Source organism: Balaenoptera acutorostrata, chromosome 13 (genome assembly GCF_949987535.1).
Source record: "Balaenoptera acutorostrata chromosome 13, mBalAcu1.1, whole genome shotgun sequence".
Taxonomy (NCBI): domain Eukaryota; kingdom Metazoa; phylum Chordata; class Mammalia; order Artiodactyla; family Balaenopteridae; genus Balaenoptera; species Balaenoptera acutorostrata.
This window is the reverse complement of record NC_080076.1, coordinates 78,732,367-78,750,817: the sequence shown is the minus strand read 5'-3', so window position 1 is coordinate 78,750,817 and position 18,451 is coordinate 78,732,367. Positions and strand designations below refer to the sequence as shown.

The 18,451-nt window shown below is 56.4% G+C and overlaps 1 protein-coding gene across 1 annotated transcript in view; it reads left to right on the top strand.

Annotated features, from left to right (window-relative positions):
- The window catches only part of RBM19 (RNA binding motif protein 19), a 121,873-nt gene that overhangs the window by 100,069 nt on the left and 3,353 nt on the right, over nt 1-18,451 (top strand). The window contains exon 24 of the mRNA XM_057526210.1: nt 2,621-2,741. Coding sequence (XP_057382193.1) covers nt 2,621-2,741 — 121 coding nt within the window. The remainder of the gene's footprint in view (nt 1-2,620; nt 2,742-18,451) is intronic.

Here is an 18,451-nt window from a genome sequence, read left to right as displayed (position 1 = left end):
CACAGATGTGACGGCTAGAGTTGGGGCATTTCGCCTAGACTCACCTGCCAGGCTCCGGTACCCCCTTGTTCTAACTCTGACTTAGTTCCTACCAGATGCCGCCTCTTGGCCACCCCCATCCGACCGTGTCCCCGGGACCGCAGCTCCTCAGGGACCCTGGCACCAGGATGGAGTACCCGCCACGCCAGACTCCCAACCAACTTCACTCCCCCCTCTTAAAACCCCAGCTCCCCCAGTCAGGCTGTTTCTTTGCCTCACCAGCTGAGAACGCATGTGTTTTAAAGCTCTGAATGGGCCATTTCAGCTTCGAGTCCAGATGCATTTTTATATCCGCATGGAAAAAAAAAAAAAATGCAGAGGCTCTGCTGGCAGTCAGAAAGAGTTTTTTAAATTAACGTTTAAAAAAAAAACAAAGGAAAGAAAAAGTTTCCTGCACCTGGCCCTTCTCAGAAAAGCACGAAGGAGAACAAAAGCATTTCTTTAATTTGGCCCCATGTCTAATTTTTAAAAGATGCATGTCCTACCCACCTTGCACCGGTGCTTTTCAGATGCAGCCGTCTATCAAATACCTACTCTCTGCCACCCTCGGGGCTGATGGTGTGTAAGTCTCACAGTTAGCCCCATTTTACAGGTGAGGAAACTGAAGCTCACGGGGGGGGGCAGTTGGCTTACCCAAGGTCACTGTTGCCTTCCTAGGCTGCTGTAAGAGACTGGGTGGCTTAAAACAACAGAAATGTCTTCTCTCACAGTTCTAGAGGCCAAAAGTCCAAGCTCAGCTTGTCAGCAGTGTTGGTTCCTTCTCAGGGAAAATCTATTCCATGCCTCTCTCCTAGCTTCCGGTGACAGCCTGCATTCCCTGGCTGTGGATATCACTCCAGCCTCCTTCGTCACGTGCGTTCACCCTGTCTGTGTTTTCACATGGCCATCTCTTGTAAGGACACCAGTCACACTGGATCAGGGCCCGCCGTACTCCAGGATGTCCTCGTCTTAATTTAACTGCATCTGCAAAGACCCTGTTTGCAGATAAGGTCACAACCTGGGGTGCCAGGTTAGGATTTCCACATCTCTTCTTTTGGGAGACCCAGTCCAACCTCTAACAGCCACAGTGCAGGTGAGACCAGAGAGGGACTGGTTCCAATCCAGACCCCTGGTTATACACTGCCTCTTCACAGCATCAAAGAAGCAAGAGGGACAAACCCCACGGCACCTCTTCTCATAGCAGATGACGCTGCCTGCAACCCAGAAGCAGAGACCAAGACGCCACCACCGGCCACTGCTGCTCCCTGGTGCTGACAGCGCCTGGGAGCCCGCCCCTTCAACCTAGCACTAACCCGAGGCCTCTGTGCCGAGAGAAATTGCAAATGTCTGTGGTGGCAACACCACCTTCACGAGAACTAGCGTCTATTGAGCACTTACTGTGTGCCCCCAGAGGGTTCTGGGCACTTTGCATGTTAACTCTGTCTTCTTCTGTAGAACCCTAGAGGATAGTGCCGTTAACATTCCCATTTTACAGATGAGGAAACTGAGGCCAGGGAGATTCATTTAACTTGCCCAAGGCCTTGAAGCTAGGAAGTGCAGGACCCGCCCTGCCCAGGCAGGATGGCCTCAGAGCCCAAGCTCCTGGCTACCAAGTGCAGTGGCCTCTGTGTACCTCAGGGGTGTTTTGGGAAGAGCCCCAGCACAGAGCCAGTTTAGCTCTAGACCTGGTGATGTTTAAGAGGGAACTCACTGGTTCCATATGAATCCATTTGTATGAAGTGTCCAGAATAGGCAAATCCACAGAGACAGAAAGTAGACTGGTGCTTGCTGGGGGGCAGGGGGAATAGGGAGTGGCTGCAAATGGGTACAGGGTTTCTTTTGCAGTGATGATGATGAAAATGTTCTAAAATAGGTGTGGTGGTGGTCACACGACTCTATGAATAGACTAAAAGCCATTGAATTGTAGACGGGTGACTTGTATGATAGTGACTTGTATGTATGGTGAGTTCTATCCCAGTAAAGCTGTTACAAAACAAAAGTCAAAAAGAGGGAAGTAGGCAGAGTGCGGGGGGAGGTCAGGAAGAGCGAAGAGCATGTGCAGGTCCCAGGCCGCTGAGCCCGGGGCGGAAGCCAGTGGCTGGGGGGCCACGGCGGTGCGGCGGCCAAGGGAGCCGCACGCAGCAGAGGGCAGCAGAGAGAGATGGGGGACAGAATCCCCAGGACCGGCGGAGGACGGTGCCGCCCAGTGACGGTGAAGGGCCCGCGTGGTTGTCATCGAGGGGCCGGATGGGCTCGGCTTCCTCAGAGGCACTGCCCCTGGCAGCCGGGTGGGAGGCCAGCCGCCTGACGGGGTCGCCGTCCCCAGATGGGATGGAACACGGGAGGGAAGCCGGCTGCCCGGCCCAGGCCCCAGTCACATCCCGGACAGCGGATGTATTGAGCGCACGGCCACTTGCAGCACTGTCCCTGGGCACGTAACCCACTAATGGGATAGAAGAGCCCATCAGCTCCCTACACCCGCACCAGGAAGCAGGTTTCGCGGGGCCAGAGCTGGCCTTTAGGTTTGCGGTGCTGGCGGGTAGGAGACCAGGCTGTAGCGTCTGCCGGTGGGTCTTTGCTCACGTTCTGTGTTTCGTTCCAGAGGGCCTTCAACGCCCTGTGTCACAGCACCCACTTGTACGGCCGGAGGCTGGTGCTGGAGTGGGCCGACTCCGAGGTGAGCCTGCAGACCCTGCGGCGGAAGACGGCCGAGCACTTCCACGGTAAGAGAACTGCCGTCCACGGGCCGGGCTGCGGGGGCCAGGTTCCTAGTCCTCCCTCTGTCTCCTTCAGATCTACCCTCCGCCATCCATACGCTTCTCTGTGCCAGTGGGAGGTGCTGACTGGAGTGGGTGGCATTGGTGGCCTGCGTGCCCTTTTGGTTTCCCAGTCAAGTCAGGTCATTGGGAGGCCTGGCAGGAAATCGGGGAGAGGAATAGCCTGGGTCAGGGTGGTTATCCAACCCCCCCCCTCACTTCCTGCCTGATTGCCGCCGGCTGGCTGTCACTGCCACCAGAGGCCACAGCTCACATCCAGTGGCTCTCTGCACCCAGCACTCTCTGTCCAGGGTCCGGTGGCTGACCCAGGGACCACTTGCCCCGATTTCCCTGCGCCTGCTACCTGTTTACTGGACCCTCCTCAGTTATCCAGTTTGAGTGCCTTCCGCTTCCTGCCTGGGCCCCGATGGTCACAGGACCTAGCTCCACCTCTTATACACCTTGGTGGTGTCACACAGCCTCGCCAGTAATGCAGCCCATCCCCAGAAAATGCTTAGCCCCTGCCATGTCCCATTGCGAGGAGTGCAGCGGTGACCTCGGGGGGCTTTGGGTCCAGGTGGAAGGGGCTAGGTCCAGAAGGGCCTCCCTGCAGAGGTGACATTTGTGCCCACAGGAGGGTTGCCCAGGGTTGGCCTGAGTGTGACACATCGAGAAAAGGGGCAGCCAGTGCGGCTGGAGAGGGCAGCCAGAGGCCTCACACGGGCCTCACCTTCTCTAGCACATTGTCTAGAAACAGCATGGAAGCCCTTTCACTCTAGCTCTACCTGCCAAACCCTTCAGAACACACCCCCGTGCCCACCCCAGTGGCCTTTGCTGCCTAATCCTTCCGCACCACACCTCCCGTGGCGGTCACTGTCTCCAAACGCCAGGCAGGACTCTGTGTCTTTGCATGTGCCGTTCCCTCTGCTCAGAATGCCTTGCCTCTCAGTTTTGTTTTTCTTTTTTTTTCCAACCTGGCAAGTGCCTATCCAGCCTCTAAGGCCCAGCTCAAATGACACCTCCTCCAAGAAGCCTTCCCTTTCCTCACCCCCCACCCCCCAGGTATCAGTAATGGCTCCGTCCTCTGCTCTCCCACCTGTGTTCCTAAACCTCCTTGCCACGTCGTGATGTATTTCTCTTTTTTTTTTTTTTTTTTTTTTATTTATTTGGTTGCACCAGGTCTTAGTTGTGGCAGGCGGGCTCCTTAGTTGCGGCATGCACGTGGGATCTAGTTCCCTGACCAGGGATCAAACCTGGGCCCCCTGTACTGGGAGCGTGGAGTCTGAACCACTGCGCCACCAGGGAAGTCCCCGTCCTGTATTTCTTAACGATTCTTCTCGCTGGACTGGCGCCTCCCCCAGGGTGGAGAGCGTGCCGTCGTGTGCCGTCATGTCAACTCTGTCACTGATTGGTTCATCTCCGGGCCCCCGTGCCAGCCTGGGCCAGTCCGAGGCTGGGGAATACATAAGCAAAGGCAAACGAGAAAGCAGAGCCATCAGGGCTAAGTACACAGTCGCAAGCACACAACTCAATAAGTCCCCAAATCCTGCCGTGCAGGAAGAGAGCCTATCCTTATCGACAGCCATTGACCGGCCTAAATGCACCCATCGGCAAATGTTTATGTAAGGGACTCTCCCGTCCCCCTGCCCCCTACCCACCCACCCCGCGGGGGAGTGCAGGCTCAGCAGTCCTGCCCTGCATTGGAGAGCAGCCCCCTTCAGTAAACTGAGCTCCAAAGACAGCATTTACTGCCTTAACCCAGCAGAAAGCCTCGGCTGGAGGCGTTTCTGTGGGATTGGCTATCTTCCCCTATCAGCTGCAGGCCGAGGCCCAGACGGGGGCAGATACAATAATAATATCAGGAAAGACAGCAGGTTATTTGCATACATCTTCCCATTAATGCCCCAACAGCCCCGTGAGGTGGGCCTGAACTGCCCCGTTTTGCGGATGACAGAACTGAGACCAGCCGAGCATTAAAGGGACTCATGAAAGCTACTGTTTATTAAGGGCATCCTCTGTGCCGGGCCGTCCTCTGTATGTGACACGCGTTGTCTCTTTCATCCTCACGGCAACCCTTCCAGCCATGGGCATGGCTGCCTACATTTAACAGACAGAGGAAGAGGTTCAGCCGTGTGCCCAAGACATGAGAAAGCCTAGAAAGTGCACAGCTGAGATTTGAACTCTAGACCAGCTCTAGAGCCCTCCGCCCCGCCCTGCCACAACCCCACGCATGGCATTATACTAGCAGATGCCACTTGTAAAAGCCTTGGGCCTTCGTTAGATCTAGGGTGTGTGTGTTTACTGCACGGCTTCCTTCCTCCTGACTCATCCAGCCCCTGAGCCCAGAATGTGCAGGGTCCCTTCCAGAAATGGAGGGAATGGATACTAAATCATAATGAGAAACATAGGGGGCCCTTTAGAATTGACACCCTGCAATGTGCGTGTTACCTTGTCCCCATCTACAGATGAGGAAACGGAGGTGCAGAGGTGAGAAAAGGCCCCACCAAGGCCAGCGCTGGGTGTCAGAGCCCAGCCATGTGTTTGTACTTCTTTTGAGTCCCCTTGAGGGGACATTCCCCCCTCCCGAGGTTCTGGAAGGGGCCCCCGGCTCTAAGCTAACCAAGTGTGCAGAAAGGGAGCCCTGAGAGACCCTCCCCAGCACCGCGGGTGGATGTCAGGGTCCCAGCAGGGAACAGAACTCACCCCAAGCCTGCCATGCAGAGGTGGGGGCAGGGTGCAGAGGTGAAGGGGCAGCAGGAGGAAGTGATGTGGGGTCCAGGGAGAGCAGAGGCCTTGGGGATGGCCAGCTGGTCCCCAAGTTTGGAGGGATGCAGCCAGTGCCAGGGCCCTGAACCAAAGCAGGGAGGGAGCCAGGGAAGATATGCCTGCAGCCCCCTCGCCCCCCTCTCTGCTCTGCTCTCCTCCCGGGTCTCGCGTTGGCCCATCCGTCAGCCAGAGGGCCAGGCTCCCCAGTGACTCCTTCCAGGGGATGGAGTAGGACAGAGGAGGGACTGGCGGCACCAAACAGAATATCCAGCATCTGTGGTGACCCACAAAGGTCAGGGCATAGGGTGGAGGTGGGGGGCTGTTTTCTGGGGGGCAGGACCATCAGTGCCTGGCTTGGCGGGGATGTGTTCCGTCCAGAAAGGTCACTGGCAAACATGGCCAAGTGTCAGACCTCTAGCTGGCCTCACCTGTCTGGGGCGTGAAAAGGCAGCAAAGAGGTAGCTTGAAAGTTCAGGGCCCAAAGAGTCTGAAACAATTACCTATCATATTTATACCGCACATTTGTTTGTTTCCAAACAAATATATGATAATTCTTAGAAAACAAAAGGACACTATCCAGAGCACAGCAAGATATGAGACAGGGATTTCTAACCCAGAATCCATGACACCTTGTCTTCATGGGCCCTAGTCTAGGGCTGGCCTCACAGGGGCTGTGAACACCCAGAAACGTTATTAGCTGGTACGTGTATGTATGTGTGTGTTTACCTCTCTGGCAAGAGGATCTTTGTTGTCATCAGATTTTCTATCAGGTCATGGTCCCCAAAAGGTTAGTTTTAGGAGGAAGAGCATCAACTTCGGAATCACCAAGTCCTGGATTCTGTAGCCTCCCAGCTGAGTGTCCCAGGGCAAGTCACTGTGCCCCTGGGGCTTCTGTTTCCCGTTTTACAAATGGGGATACAAGGGTACTGCCTTATGGAGTACTGGTGAAGATGATCAGGGCAATAAGAGCAGCACGAGCTGCCCTTTTATTTTTTTTACCCACACTACACCCTTAGGAGGTAGATGCCCTTAATCACCCCATTTTACAGATGAAGGGACTGAGGCACGCAGAGATGAAGTAGCTTACCCAGGATCACACAGGCAGTAAGTGGTAGAAGCAGGGACTGAACTCGGACAGTCTGGCTACAGCGTTCCGTCCTTGGGGTGACTGCTCCCTACATCCTTCCCGAGGAAGCAGGACGCCGCGGGGGGAAACAGGGTAGACGAGTCGGCTGAGAACAGGTGCTCTGGAAGTGTCAGCCCTCTCACCCAGCCACCCCATTGTCTGCTTGATGTCTTTGGAAACGGGGTGCCCACGGCAGCCCTGAGTACTCAGAATAGGGCTGCTGGCCTCCTGCCCTCCTGACTGGACCCTTTTCCCTGCTCTGCCCCTTCCCTGTGGTGAAAAATACCCGCTTGTTTGTGTTGAAATCCGCATTGTTCAGAGCGTCCAGGGCCCTGGCAGACTCCGAGGGCAGGTGGGATCCATGCCCAGTTCCCTCCCCCGGCCCTGATCTGTGCCAGGAAGGCACTCAGGACTCAGGTGGAGGCCCCGAGCCCCATTTGCCCAGCCTGAGCACTGAGGCCACGACAAAGGACTCCCTGTGGAAGGTGGGCCTCGGAATGAAAGGCAAGCGTCTTAACCGTTGGGCGGGACCCAGCAGGAAGCTTGCTGGCGACACTGTGGCCTCTGAGCTGCCCTCGGGGGCAGAGGGGGGTGGCCAGAGAAATAGAGGAGCTTTGGCCCTACTGTGGCCAGTACAATCAGAGTTCACCTCTGCCTCTGGGATCCAGCTCCCCTGGGGGAGGCTGTGGGGGTGGGGTGCTGGTAGGCCGAGAGCTGCCCAGGCCCTGTGACCAGCCCTTCTCGCCTCCATTGGTCCCTGACAAGCCTAGGTCAAGGCACACAGCTCCATGTGCAGTTCAGGCCAGGTAATACTAATTACTATTATTATTACCATGACAACTTTTCATCTGTTAAGCCTCACTCCATGCCAGGTACTATCTATGGGCTTTCACAGGTATTAATCCTGTGGAATCCTGGGAGGTAAATACCGTCATTATCCTCAGTTTCACAGATGAGAAAATTGAGGCACAGAGAGGGCAGATGATTTCCCCAGGGGCGCCCAGCTACTAGTGGCCGAGTCAGGAGTCAGACCTGGGCTTTTAGCCACCCTGCTGGCTTCATATGAGCAGCTATGCACCGCTCCCCGTTAACGTTTCACCCCAGTGTGCGTCCTCGTGTCCGTTCTGTTTCCTCAGGCAAGTCACTCGGCCTCAGCTTTGTCATCTGTACAGTGGGACTAGGGTGCCTACCTCATAGGGGAATTGGGGGGCTCACAGGAGATGAGGCCTCCAAAGCTCTCGGTGCACAGTGAGAAAGCAGCAAGTATTACTTATCTTCTCCTCCCCTGCAAGGCGCTAATGCTTCTTCCTTCTCCAGGCCACCAAGAACACTCCCTGTTTTCCTTGCATTCCGGGGGAGCCAGGCCGAGGGAGGGTGCTCTCTGGGTGGAGGAACGAGACATAAAGAGGAACCCCAGTTTTTAGGAGCCCGGACGATAAGGAACGTGTGAGAGAGAGGGAGGGAGGGAGAATGAATGAGAATGACTAGCCCATCACCTGGGCAGCGCTCAGGACAGTACGTTTGCATCTGTAGATGCCACCTGTCCCCATGCCTGGCACGTGGCAGGCTCTGATTAGCACACAGTAACAGCAAGGAGGAGGAGAGGATTCCTCGCCGGTAAAAGTGCGTGATGTCTTGCTTTCCGATGCAGTCGTGGGAACTAAACACACCCAGCACCCGGTCTGGACGTCGCCACTTATCTAGGCTCCCTATCCGCAGCCAAAAAAGCTCTTTTCAAACCTCCCCCCCCCCAGCACCCCCTCCCCAAGCAGGAGGGTCTTCATTTCACCCACTGTCCCTGTATCGTGACAGGGCATTAGATATTCCCTTGCAAGTTGATGCTTACGAAATACCCATCAAATGAAACAGCCGAGGGCAGCTCTTTGAAAGTTGTTCAAAAAGCTGCCCTGGGTAGGCAAAGCCCTTGACCCCAGACAGCAGTGCTTGGGCCAAGGGAAGAGCAAGACGGCCCTCCTCCTCAGAGCCGCCCTCCCCTCTCCCCTGTCCTCTCCCTGCCTTCCTTCCGGGCCCCCGGAATCAGCCTTCTCAGCTGCAGCTCGGCAGCCCCCGGCAGGTGAAGTGCTATCCTTCAGTGCCTCACGTGCGGGCGGGTGAAAAGAGAGAGCGCAGAGGGAAGAAAGAGGAAAGTCGGCCACTGGCTGTGTCCTTTTCTTCCCGAGCGTGTTACAAACCAGCAGGGTCGCGGCATCGAGAAGCTTTCAGGGCCCCGGCAGGCCGCAGTACCTGCGAGTGCCGCCGAAAGAATATAATGGTACGGAAGCAATCCGCCCGCACAGCCCTCTGTTTTCGAGCGGGCACAGCCAGGGAGGCCTAGGCAAACAGGCTTTTATTGGGCCGGGAGCATGGCTCTGCTTCCCGGCGTTGTCTTATTCCAGCTGGGAGGACTGATGGGCTGTGGTTAGCGGCTGCACCTTTCACCTCCGGAGCTGGGAGCGCAGACATGACCGGCATGGCAAGTGGCTGGCAGCGCCGCCGTCGCCCGCCTGCCCGCCCGCCCCAACCCTTGGCCGAACCAGGCCAGCTTGGGATGCGAGATCTGCCGTCTTCAGGCCCAGACGATGGGCACCTGTCCCATCGGTCACTGGCCTCCAGCACGGTGGCCCTCCTAGCCAGGAAGGAGGGAGCCCGACTCCTGGGGCCCTTGCCCCATCGGCCTGGCCCCCAGCCCCCCATGATTCAGATCTCAGCCGAAGTGTCAGAGATTCTACTTTTCCCCGAAAGTTCCCTTGTGGCACCGCGTACCTCGTCGCCCTTGAACTTTGTGTTCACGTGTGTGGTGGTTTCACCTCCCTACTCCCCGAGAGGCTTTGTCCTCCAGGGGACAAGGCCCTCTCCATGTCCGCTGCCTTGGCCCTGCATCTAGCACAGAGTAGGTGCTCACTAACAATCGGTGGGGTGAATAAGCGAACAGAGATGAAAGCCCAGATCGTCAGAAGTGCCCGTTCTAATGGAGCATCTAATGTGTACTGGGCACTGCAAGAGGAGCCCTGCGTGGTGTGCACCCAGGTGGCCCTAACCTTGTCCCTCTAAACACCACTGGTCTGAAAGAGGCAATTGTGTGCCTTCTTTTTAAAGATGAAGTCAGGAGAAAAAGAAAACAGGAGAGAGCTTGGTCGAGGATGTACTGTGTGCAGGAGACATTGCCAGGTGGTTTCATACGCTCTCATTTTAGCCTTGCAGCTCCTTAGAAGAGGTGCTGTTCCCATTTTTCTGAGGTGCAAACTGAGCCCCAGAGGGGTCTAGTAACTTGCCTGAGGGCACACAGCTTTGCACACCGCAGAACAGCTCACTGTATTTCACCACTCCCTACATCCCCAGCAGTTCCTAAATTTCAAATTATCCCCCCTTTTAATGGATCTGGGCTCCACAGTCCAGGTAGGGCCGTGGTTACAAACTACAGTCCCACAGCCAGATTCAGCCTGCAGCCTACTTTTGTAAATAAAGCTTTCGGGGGGAACACAGCCATGCCCATTTTTCACGTAGCGTCTCTAGCTGTGTCTTCGCACTGTGAGGACAGAGTTGAGTAGTTGTGACAGAGACCCTGTGGCCCGCAAAGCCCTAAAATATTTACTATCTCCCCTTTTACAGAAAAAGTTTACAGCCCCTAGGGCTTGTGAGATGGCTGCGCTTCTTTTGTCTAAAGCCACGGGTGGCTAATTCCTCCCACATAACCCCCCTTCCTCAGAGAACTACAATTCTAGAGGCATCATAACCCCACCCACATCCTCCCAGCTAGAGTCCTCTGCTTAAGAGTCCCCAGCTCGGGCTTCCCTGGTGGCGCAGTGGTTAAGAATCCGCCTGCCAATGCAGGGGACACGGGTTCGAGCCCTGGTCCAGGAAGATCCCACATGCCGCGGAGCAACTAAGCCCGTGCGGCACAACTACCGAGCCTGCGCTCTAGAGCCCGCGAGCCACAACTACTGAAGCCCACGCGCCTAGAGCCCATGCCCTGCAACAAGAGAAGCCACCACAACGAGAAGCCCATGCACCGCAACAAAGAGTAGCCCCCGCTTGCCGCAACTAGAGAAAGCCCATGCGCAGCAACGAAGACCCAACGCAGCCAAAAATAAATAAATACATTTATTTAAAAAAAAGAAGAATCCCCAGCTCTTCCTGGAACAGAGGCCGCAGTGCCTTGCTTCCCACTTCATTCATTCACTCACTCAATTCTCCATTGATCGTCTAATTATCCAGCCTTACTCAGTACTGAGGACAAAGCAGCAAACAGAAGAGAAGGTGCCTGCCCTCATGGAGCTAGTATTTGAGTGGGAGAGATAAATGATTTAAAAAAAAAAAAAAAAAGGTAATAATGAGAAAGTTATGATGATCACAAGCCCTGTGGAGGAAATGCAAAAAGATAATATCATACACTCGGAGGTGTGAAGAGGGAGGAGAGATTCCAAATGTGGTGGTTGGAACACGTCTTTCCGAGGAGTCAGTGTTTTTGTGTGATTCAAAGAAGCCAGCCAGCCCAGGATCTGGGGGGAAATCATTCCAAGCAGAGGGAGCCGCAGGTGCAAAGGCCCTGGGGCAGAAGCATGCTCAAAGCAGGCCATTGTGACTAGAGAATGAGTGCAGGGTGGAGAGTGGTTGGAAACAAAGCTGCAGAGGCCAGAAGGGCTCCCTGGTGGGGTCTTGTGGGGTGGGGCAGGGAGCCTGGCGTTTATTCAAGATACAGTGGGAAATCCCTCGAAGATTTAAAAAGAGGAGCGCCATGGCCTGATTTACACTCCATACCTCATCCTCGCTGCTACATGGGGCATGCATTGTAGGGGAGCAAGAATACGGAGTAGGAGTCCCACTATAGTCGTCCCAGCAAGCCAAGGTGGTAGTCTGAGCAGGGACGGAGACAGGAGGGGTGGAAAGAAGCCAGTGGATTGAGCATATGTGGTAAAAGTAGAGCTGGCCAGACTTCTGGGAGGCAGGAGGGAAATTAAGGCCAGTACAGAGATCTTTGCTCAGAGCGAGCCACTCGAAGGATGGTGGTGCTGCGTGATGATGAGGCCCTGGAAGCTGGGAAGAGCGGGTGGGGGTGGGAGTGATCCAGCCGCATGGGGTTTGAGGCACCTATTAGGACTCCCCATGGGATGTCAAGCAGATAGATCTATGAGTTGGGAGCTCAGGAGTGAAGTCTGGGCTGAGATATAAATTTGGAAGTCAACAGCATACAGATGATATTTAAAGCCTGCAACAGTTCACCAACCCCCCCCCCCACCATAACTTAATCATTCACAGGACGGCACATTTTCAAAAGACTGGGGACCAGGAGAGCCCATTATCCCCGTGCCAGCCCTTACAAATATGCCTCGTTGATCTTGGCCCTGAAAACATAATCATCGGGCTTTAAAAATCACAGTCAGGAAAGTTCAAGCAAGTATGTCAAGTCACAGAGTTTATTATTCAAAATATCCCTCTGCCATGGATCTTTCCAGCCACCTGGAGACAGAAGGTTCCTATAGGCTCCCCTCGCCTCGTTTTTATTCCTCCATTTGGGTGCCTCGCATTCCCTCCTTAAGGCTTTGCTGTGGCAGCCCTTCCTCCAGAGGTGTCAGAGGCTCCAGCAGAAGGCAGGTGAGGGAGGACTGTCCCGGATTGCCACAAAGGGTCCTGACAGAGGAAAGGTCACTATGGGCACCCAGGGCCACCCAGGAGGTGTTGCGCCCGCGCCCCCTTGGAAGTGGACGCCCGCCCCTGTCCAGGGTGCTGAATTTGTTCTTCCTCCTGCTCCCAGCCCTGTTGGTGGGCAGCAGCAGGAGAGAGGTTGAAACTGGCCGGGAGACCCACTCTTTCTCACATGCCCCAGGCCACCCCAGCTGATGCAGGCAGAATCGAGAGAAGAAAAATCAGGAAGCAGGAGTCAACGTGGCTCCTTGGTGGCAACTGCTAGCAGTGGTGCGAATGGCTGAGCTGCGGCCAGGGAGCCAGGTTCAGAGAGCCGACTGTTTCTCCCCGCAGAGGTGCTGGGGGGCTGGGGGGCCGGAGCAAGCTGGAGCAGGTGTCCTTGTCCTCCAGGTCACCCCCTCCCCCTCCTCCCTCCTTCCACCCCCCACTCCCCGAGCCTCTTTGAGTGGTGTTTTGGAAATATTTCCAAGCGCTTCGGCAATATCCTGCACACTCTCTCCCCCTTCCCCCGGGAGCGGCTGTCCGTGCGGGGAAGGTACTTGCTCCCAATCCAGCTAAATTGTTATTGACTTGTGTTCTCTGCGTTCTGCAAACATTTCACTCGGCTGTCGCCAGTGAGGCCAGGAATCCCTGCTAGGGCTAACGGGGAAACCAGCTGTGCCGGGCCATTTCTCCTGCTCTTCCTCATCGATCATGGAATTAAACTGACAGAAGGAGAATTTCAGAGCAACTTGGGAGGGGAAGGGGCTGGGCCCGGATTGGATGAGGGTTCGGGGACCTGGGGACCAGAGTGCTGGAAATAGGGTCAGGAGGAGGGTGGACTTGCCTCCAGGGTTGTGGCTGGTGACAGGGGGTGGCCGGGTTTGTTTCTGAACTGTAGGCTGGCCCAGGCCTGAGAAGCCCAAGGAAAACACACAGACGAGGAGGTTTTTATTACTGCTTCATGACCACAAGTGAAACCAGTGGGGTTTTGTAGCCAGAGAGGAGAGAGAAAGTAAATCAGAGGCTGCACTGGTGAGCTGTCGGCTGAGATCACAGATCTTTATTTTGCCTAGAAGATAAGGGGGAGAAAAAGCGTTGTGGTTTTTTTTTTTTAATTAATCGTCACTATTTTGCTATCAGAGGATTTGACCTGAAAGTCAAGATTCTGGCCTCTCTTGAAACATCAGGTCTGACCACCCCAGGTCCTACATTCATTCACATAGAGTAGCTGGGGTCGAGTTACGTGGGCTTTTTTTTTTCTTCTTCTTCTTTTGCCGCAGTCCGCAGCCCTCCCTATAGTCACCCACCCAGACCGTTTAACTCCATCACTTTCGCACTTATCCTAGCACAGACAGCATCCCACCTTGGCCCCTCGAGACGATGTTACTGATTCTTTCCTTTTAGCCTCTACTCCCAACCCAGGGCCTTTGCCAAGAGGAAAGGGACAGACAGGTAGTTAATGTCGACCAACCTCCTAGAAATAGGAAGATCCCTCCAGGCCTGAGACAGGAGAGTGGGGTGGGGGGAGCGGTGGGGGGTGCCTTCCAGCCTCTCCTGGTTTCTTTTTCTTTTGTCCTCTGCAATGAATCACCTTCCCCTGGACACTCCCCTGCCTCCCCGGCCCGCACAGGCCGCTCCAGCACCTGTAACTAATGCAAACACATGCAGGAGCAAGCCCCAGAGCCCCCAGGCTTGGTGGCCCCACGGCCCTACCAGGGGCTGAATCCACAATAATCCAGGCCGGGCACCTTCACCAGCCCTGGTGGATGGAGAGCCGCCAGCCCGGCTGCCTGGAACTCCTGTGCGCCCGGGGTGCCCAGAGCACAGAGCAAGATCAACCCGCCGGGCGGCACCGGGGCTTCCCGCTCCACAGGAGCCAGAGTCCTTAGCGCTGTGATCCACAACGGCTGTAGTCACGGCCGTCTCCGTAGCCAGTGCCCACCATTTGCATCAGAACCTCTGGGGGTAGGGTCCAGGTATCTGAGGTTTTCCAGATGATTCTGTCAGGCCGTGGGTTGGGAACCAATAGCTTCTTGAAAACATGGCTGATGCAGGCACTGGGCCGCTGCCATGCGGCCTGAGTCTGTTTCACACCTTTCCTGTTGAGAAGTTCCTCCTGAGGAGTCTGGGCTGGCATCTCCCCCTGCAGGGCGGGCAGGTGAGCCACGGGACCACAGACGTCGCTGTGGGGTGACGGGAAGACCCTGGGACCAGCCTGATCTGCGCTCAAGGCCCCATTCGGGGGAGTCTTCCCCAAGCCCTAGAACAGCTGCTTATGCATCTGGAAAATGGGGCAGTAATATCACCCGGCTCGTGGGAGACCTGTGAGTCCACACCCAGCCCATGCCTGGAGCCCAAAGAAGCTGGGCTCAAAGCCCGAGGACACAGGGTTCTCTGCCTTCATGTACGGTCGGCCCCGGCTCAGCCTGCTAGGTTCCCAGTTTCCTGAGTACCGCCCGCTCTCTGGGTGTCCTTGGACGATACCTGCGTTGTTACTTTTAACATGACTCAACACCTCTGTGTGCCTGGCACTGGGCTGTGTGCATCCAAGCCTTATCTGTTGACTCTTCTTGTGGCGGGCACTACTGCCATGCCCTTTCTACAGATAGCAACTCGAGTAGATCGGACGGCCTGGGGCCAGTGAGTGACAGAGCTCAGAGCCCAGCTCTGCCCGCCCTGGGACCCCAGCATGGCCTCCGAGGCTGCTGGTTCAGTTTCTCCTTTGGCAGCTGTATCCCTAGCACCAGGCCTGGCACAGAGTATATATTCAATGACTGTTTGCTGTGAATGACTGAAGGCTGAAACCCTCAAGGCCTGAGATCAGGAGAGCAGGCACTGTCCCCAGTTAACAAACAGGAACACTGAGGAATGGAGTTAAGAGGATCCCTTAAATCCTTGAGGTGGCAGAGGTGGCAGAGGTGGGCCTGGGGCCCAGTCTCCCGTCTGCCAGCCCCGAGCAGGGGCTTTCAGATTACACCTGGTTCTTGGGGGACCAGCTATGTTCTGAAAAGGTACATCCATGAAACAGCCTCCTGGTACCGAGAAAGGGCCACTTGTTTGGTCTTAGGAGCCGGGCTGATCCTCTCTCTAAAGAGTGCCCTTTATTCTGTGATCACCTAGTGTGTGCCTGCTGTAAACAGAGCCCTGGGAGGCAGACCCCTCGGGGTATCTGAGGGTTTTGCCCATGGGGGCTGCCAGTCTGGAGCCTGCGAGGCAGGGGGACCCAGGAGCAGGCAGCCTCACCCGCCAGGCCAGCCCTCAGGGTGCCGGCCCCTCGCAAGACCCGCATCCTGTGTCTCCAGCACCGTAATGTCCCCAAGGGTGGGGACTGCAGGTTGCTTGTGCCCCCCGATGGCCTGGGGCAGCAAGCCACTGAGTCCAAAGGCTGTGGTGCCTTGTCCCAACTTGGAATCCCGCCTTCGACTCTCAACCCTAACCTCCTTCCTCTCCTCCCCTCGAGGGACAGACCGGAGAGAGGGGCACACCTGCTCCCCCTCCCCCCTCCCCCCCAGCCTGTTGGAGTCGCCTCAGGTACGGTTTTAACGGGGGAAACCTGCTACGCGGGCCTGCACTTTACAGTTTGCCAAGGCCTCGCCTGCCCTTTGTCTCGGGGAGTAGCAAGCTCGGGACCTCCAGGAACAGGCAGAAAACACCCAAATAAACGAGACCTCCCATCTCCAGGGGCAACTGGCACACACCCCATCGGTTATCCTTAGGTGGGGACATGGGCCCAGTGTGGCCAGATCAGCCAGTTTCAAGAGAAACTAGAAATGGAGATTCTTGTGTAGCCTTTCTTGTGTTTACATATTAGCAACTAAGTTTTTTTTTTAACGTTCCGTGATGTCAGCAAATCCAGATGCCCTTCAGTGGGCCTGCCGAATGAGGCCCTGCTTCATCCCATTTGGTCACCTATAGACAATGGTGTCTTAGCTGGGGTTCCCTGGAAGCAGCCCCTGACCAGCTAGGTAGGAGGGGAGCCAGTTTGGGGGATGCAGTGAGCAGGCCCCACTGTACAGCCCACAGGGACCCCTGAGAGCCGTGTGGCACCTGCCTCAGAACTGTCCCCCGGAGTCGAGGGAGCTGGGACATTTCTCCAGGGGGCTTAAATCCCCAACACTTCCAGCCTACCCTGTGCCAGGGCCACGCGTGCCCTTGTGGCCAGAGAAAGCTCCCGGCCCTCCAGGCGGGGAGCTATGAATATGTCCCAGAGCTGCCCACTAACGCTGCAGGTGACCGTCAGGAGGGGGCACCCACCGCGGCCGCTGCATCTGTCGAGGGCTGGTACCGCCATCCCCATTTTATGGAGGACGGAAGTGACCTGCCCACGCGCTCTCAGTAACAGTACCCGTTAACGACAGTAAGGGCGTCACCTTCTCCCGTGTCTCCTGCGTGCCGGGCGCTGTCGTAAAGGCCTTCAGCGTCTGTGCCCTTCTGAGGCTCTTCAGTACCCCAGGAGCTGGGCGCTCTTCAGTACCCCAGGAGCTCGGTGCTCTTCAGTACCCCAGGAGCTCGGTGCTCTTCAGTAACTGCCGAGACTGAGCACAGAGAGGGGAGGCCTCGGCCCCAGGTGGCTCAGCCGGGGGGCAGCAGGCTTCCCTCCGATCCGGGCAGCCTGGCTACGGCCGGCAACGCCATCAACTCCGAGCCCGGCCGCCCCGGCCGGTCACACCTGCCTCCTCTCAGGGTTCCTTTCAGGATCCCCTCCTCCCCGACCAGCCCTGAAGCTTTGCCCTGTCCTCCCGACAGCCGCCCCCCTCCACCTGCCTGCCCATGCCTTGCGCGCAGGGCGACAGCGCCAGCCAGGGATGGGAGAGAGACGCGGGCTGGCGTTCTGTCAAGGAATTAATTGAAAAATAAAATCATTAGATGGGAACTCCAGAAATGCAAAATGGTGGCTGGAGAGTGGGGAGGGGGGCGGGGGCAGGACTGGGGGGTTGCTGGGGGACGGCTGAGCTTTTTGTCAAGTTAATTTCTTGGGTGTTGATGTTTGGTGACATTCACTTGTTGTTTATCTCCGGGTGCAGCTGTAATACTGAAAGAGAACGCACAGCTTGTTTCGTTTATTTATTTTACACCTTTCTCCGGTTCTGCATTATGTTTGTTCGGTGAAAACCCACTGAGGCTTTTGATGTCGGGGAAATGGGATTTCAGCAGCTGTTCCCGGCAAGCAGGGCGCTCCGCGTGCGGGAGGGGCCGGCGGGGGGTGCTGGGTGTTGTCTGGTGGGAACTCGGGGCCCGACGTGTCCTCTGGGGGGCGGGGCGGCGCTGGGGGCCCGGCCTGAGCCAGATACACCAGGCCCCAGGGTACCAAGCCCTTGGGGCGCCAGGCTCCGTGCGTGAACTCGCTGATCCTCACCACCACCCCGGGAGGTCGCGTCTCCACCCACAATGTACAGACATGCAGCCGAGACCCAGAGAGTACAAGTGACCTGCCCAAGGTCACCGAGCGTTAAGTGGCAGAGCTGGGGCCTCAGATTGTCTGACTTCCGGGGGTCGTGGAGTCAGCTGGTCGCTAACGACTTGCCTGCCCCTCACCCCACAGCCGGCAGTGGAGACCCCCGTGCCTCTCTGGTTTGCAGCTGGAGGCGGGGGATCGTACCTGCGCTGGCCTTGACCAGCCAAATCACTTCATTCATCTACTGGACAACCATTTATTGATCACTTACTGTGTACCGGCCTTCCTGTGACAGCCCCTGCCCTGCTGGCGCTCCCTGGCCTAATGGCAGAGGGACACATTAAATCAACACCTCTGATGTGAACAACAGTAACAAAGATGATGGTCTCAGCACCGTCCTGGAGCCCTAACCACGTGCTGGCGTTGCTTCTGTCTCCTCAGTGCTCACCACAGCCCCAGGAGGTAGGCATTCCTAGTGGCCCCATATTACAGATAAGGAAACTGAGGCCCAGAAGGGCTAAGTCTGCTGCTCGCAGCCTCACAGCCAGTCCATGCTTGGGCTATGGGGTCAGTGCCCACTGTTCCTGAGCACAGTTACGATAGGTGCTGAGGACAAGTCGGGGCTCTGAAGGGCTTTTGCAGGAAGAAGGAGCCCTCACCTCCCGGGGAGTCAGCACGGCAGCAGAAGGCAGCCACAGAGAAGGGAGGGTGGCGGAACAGCCCCGTCCCCCCACGTTATACATGAGGGGTTGAATCTCAGACGGG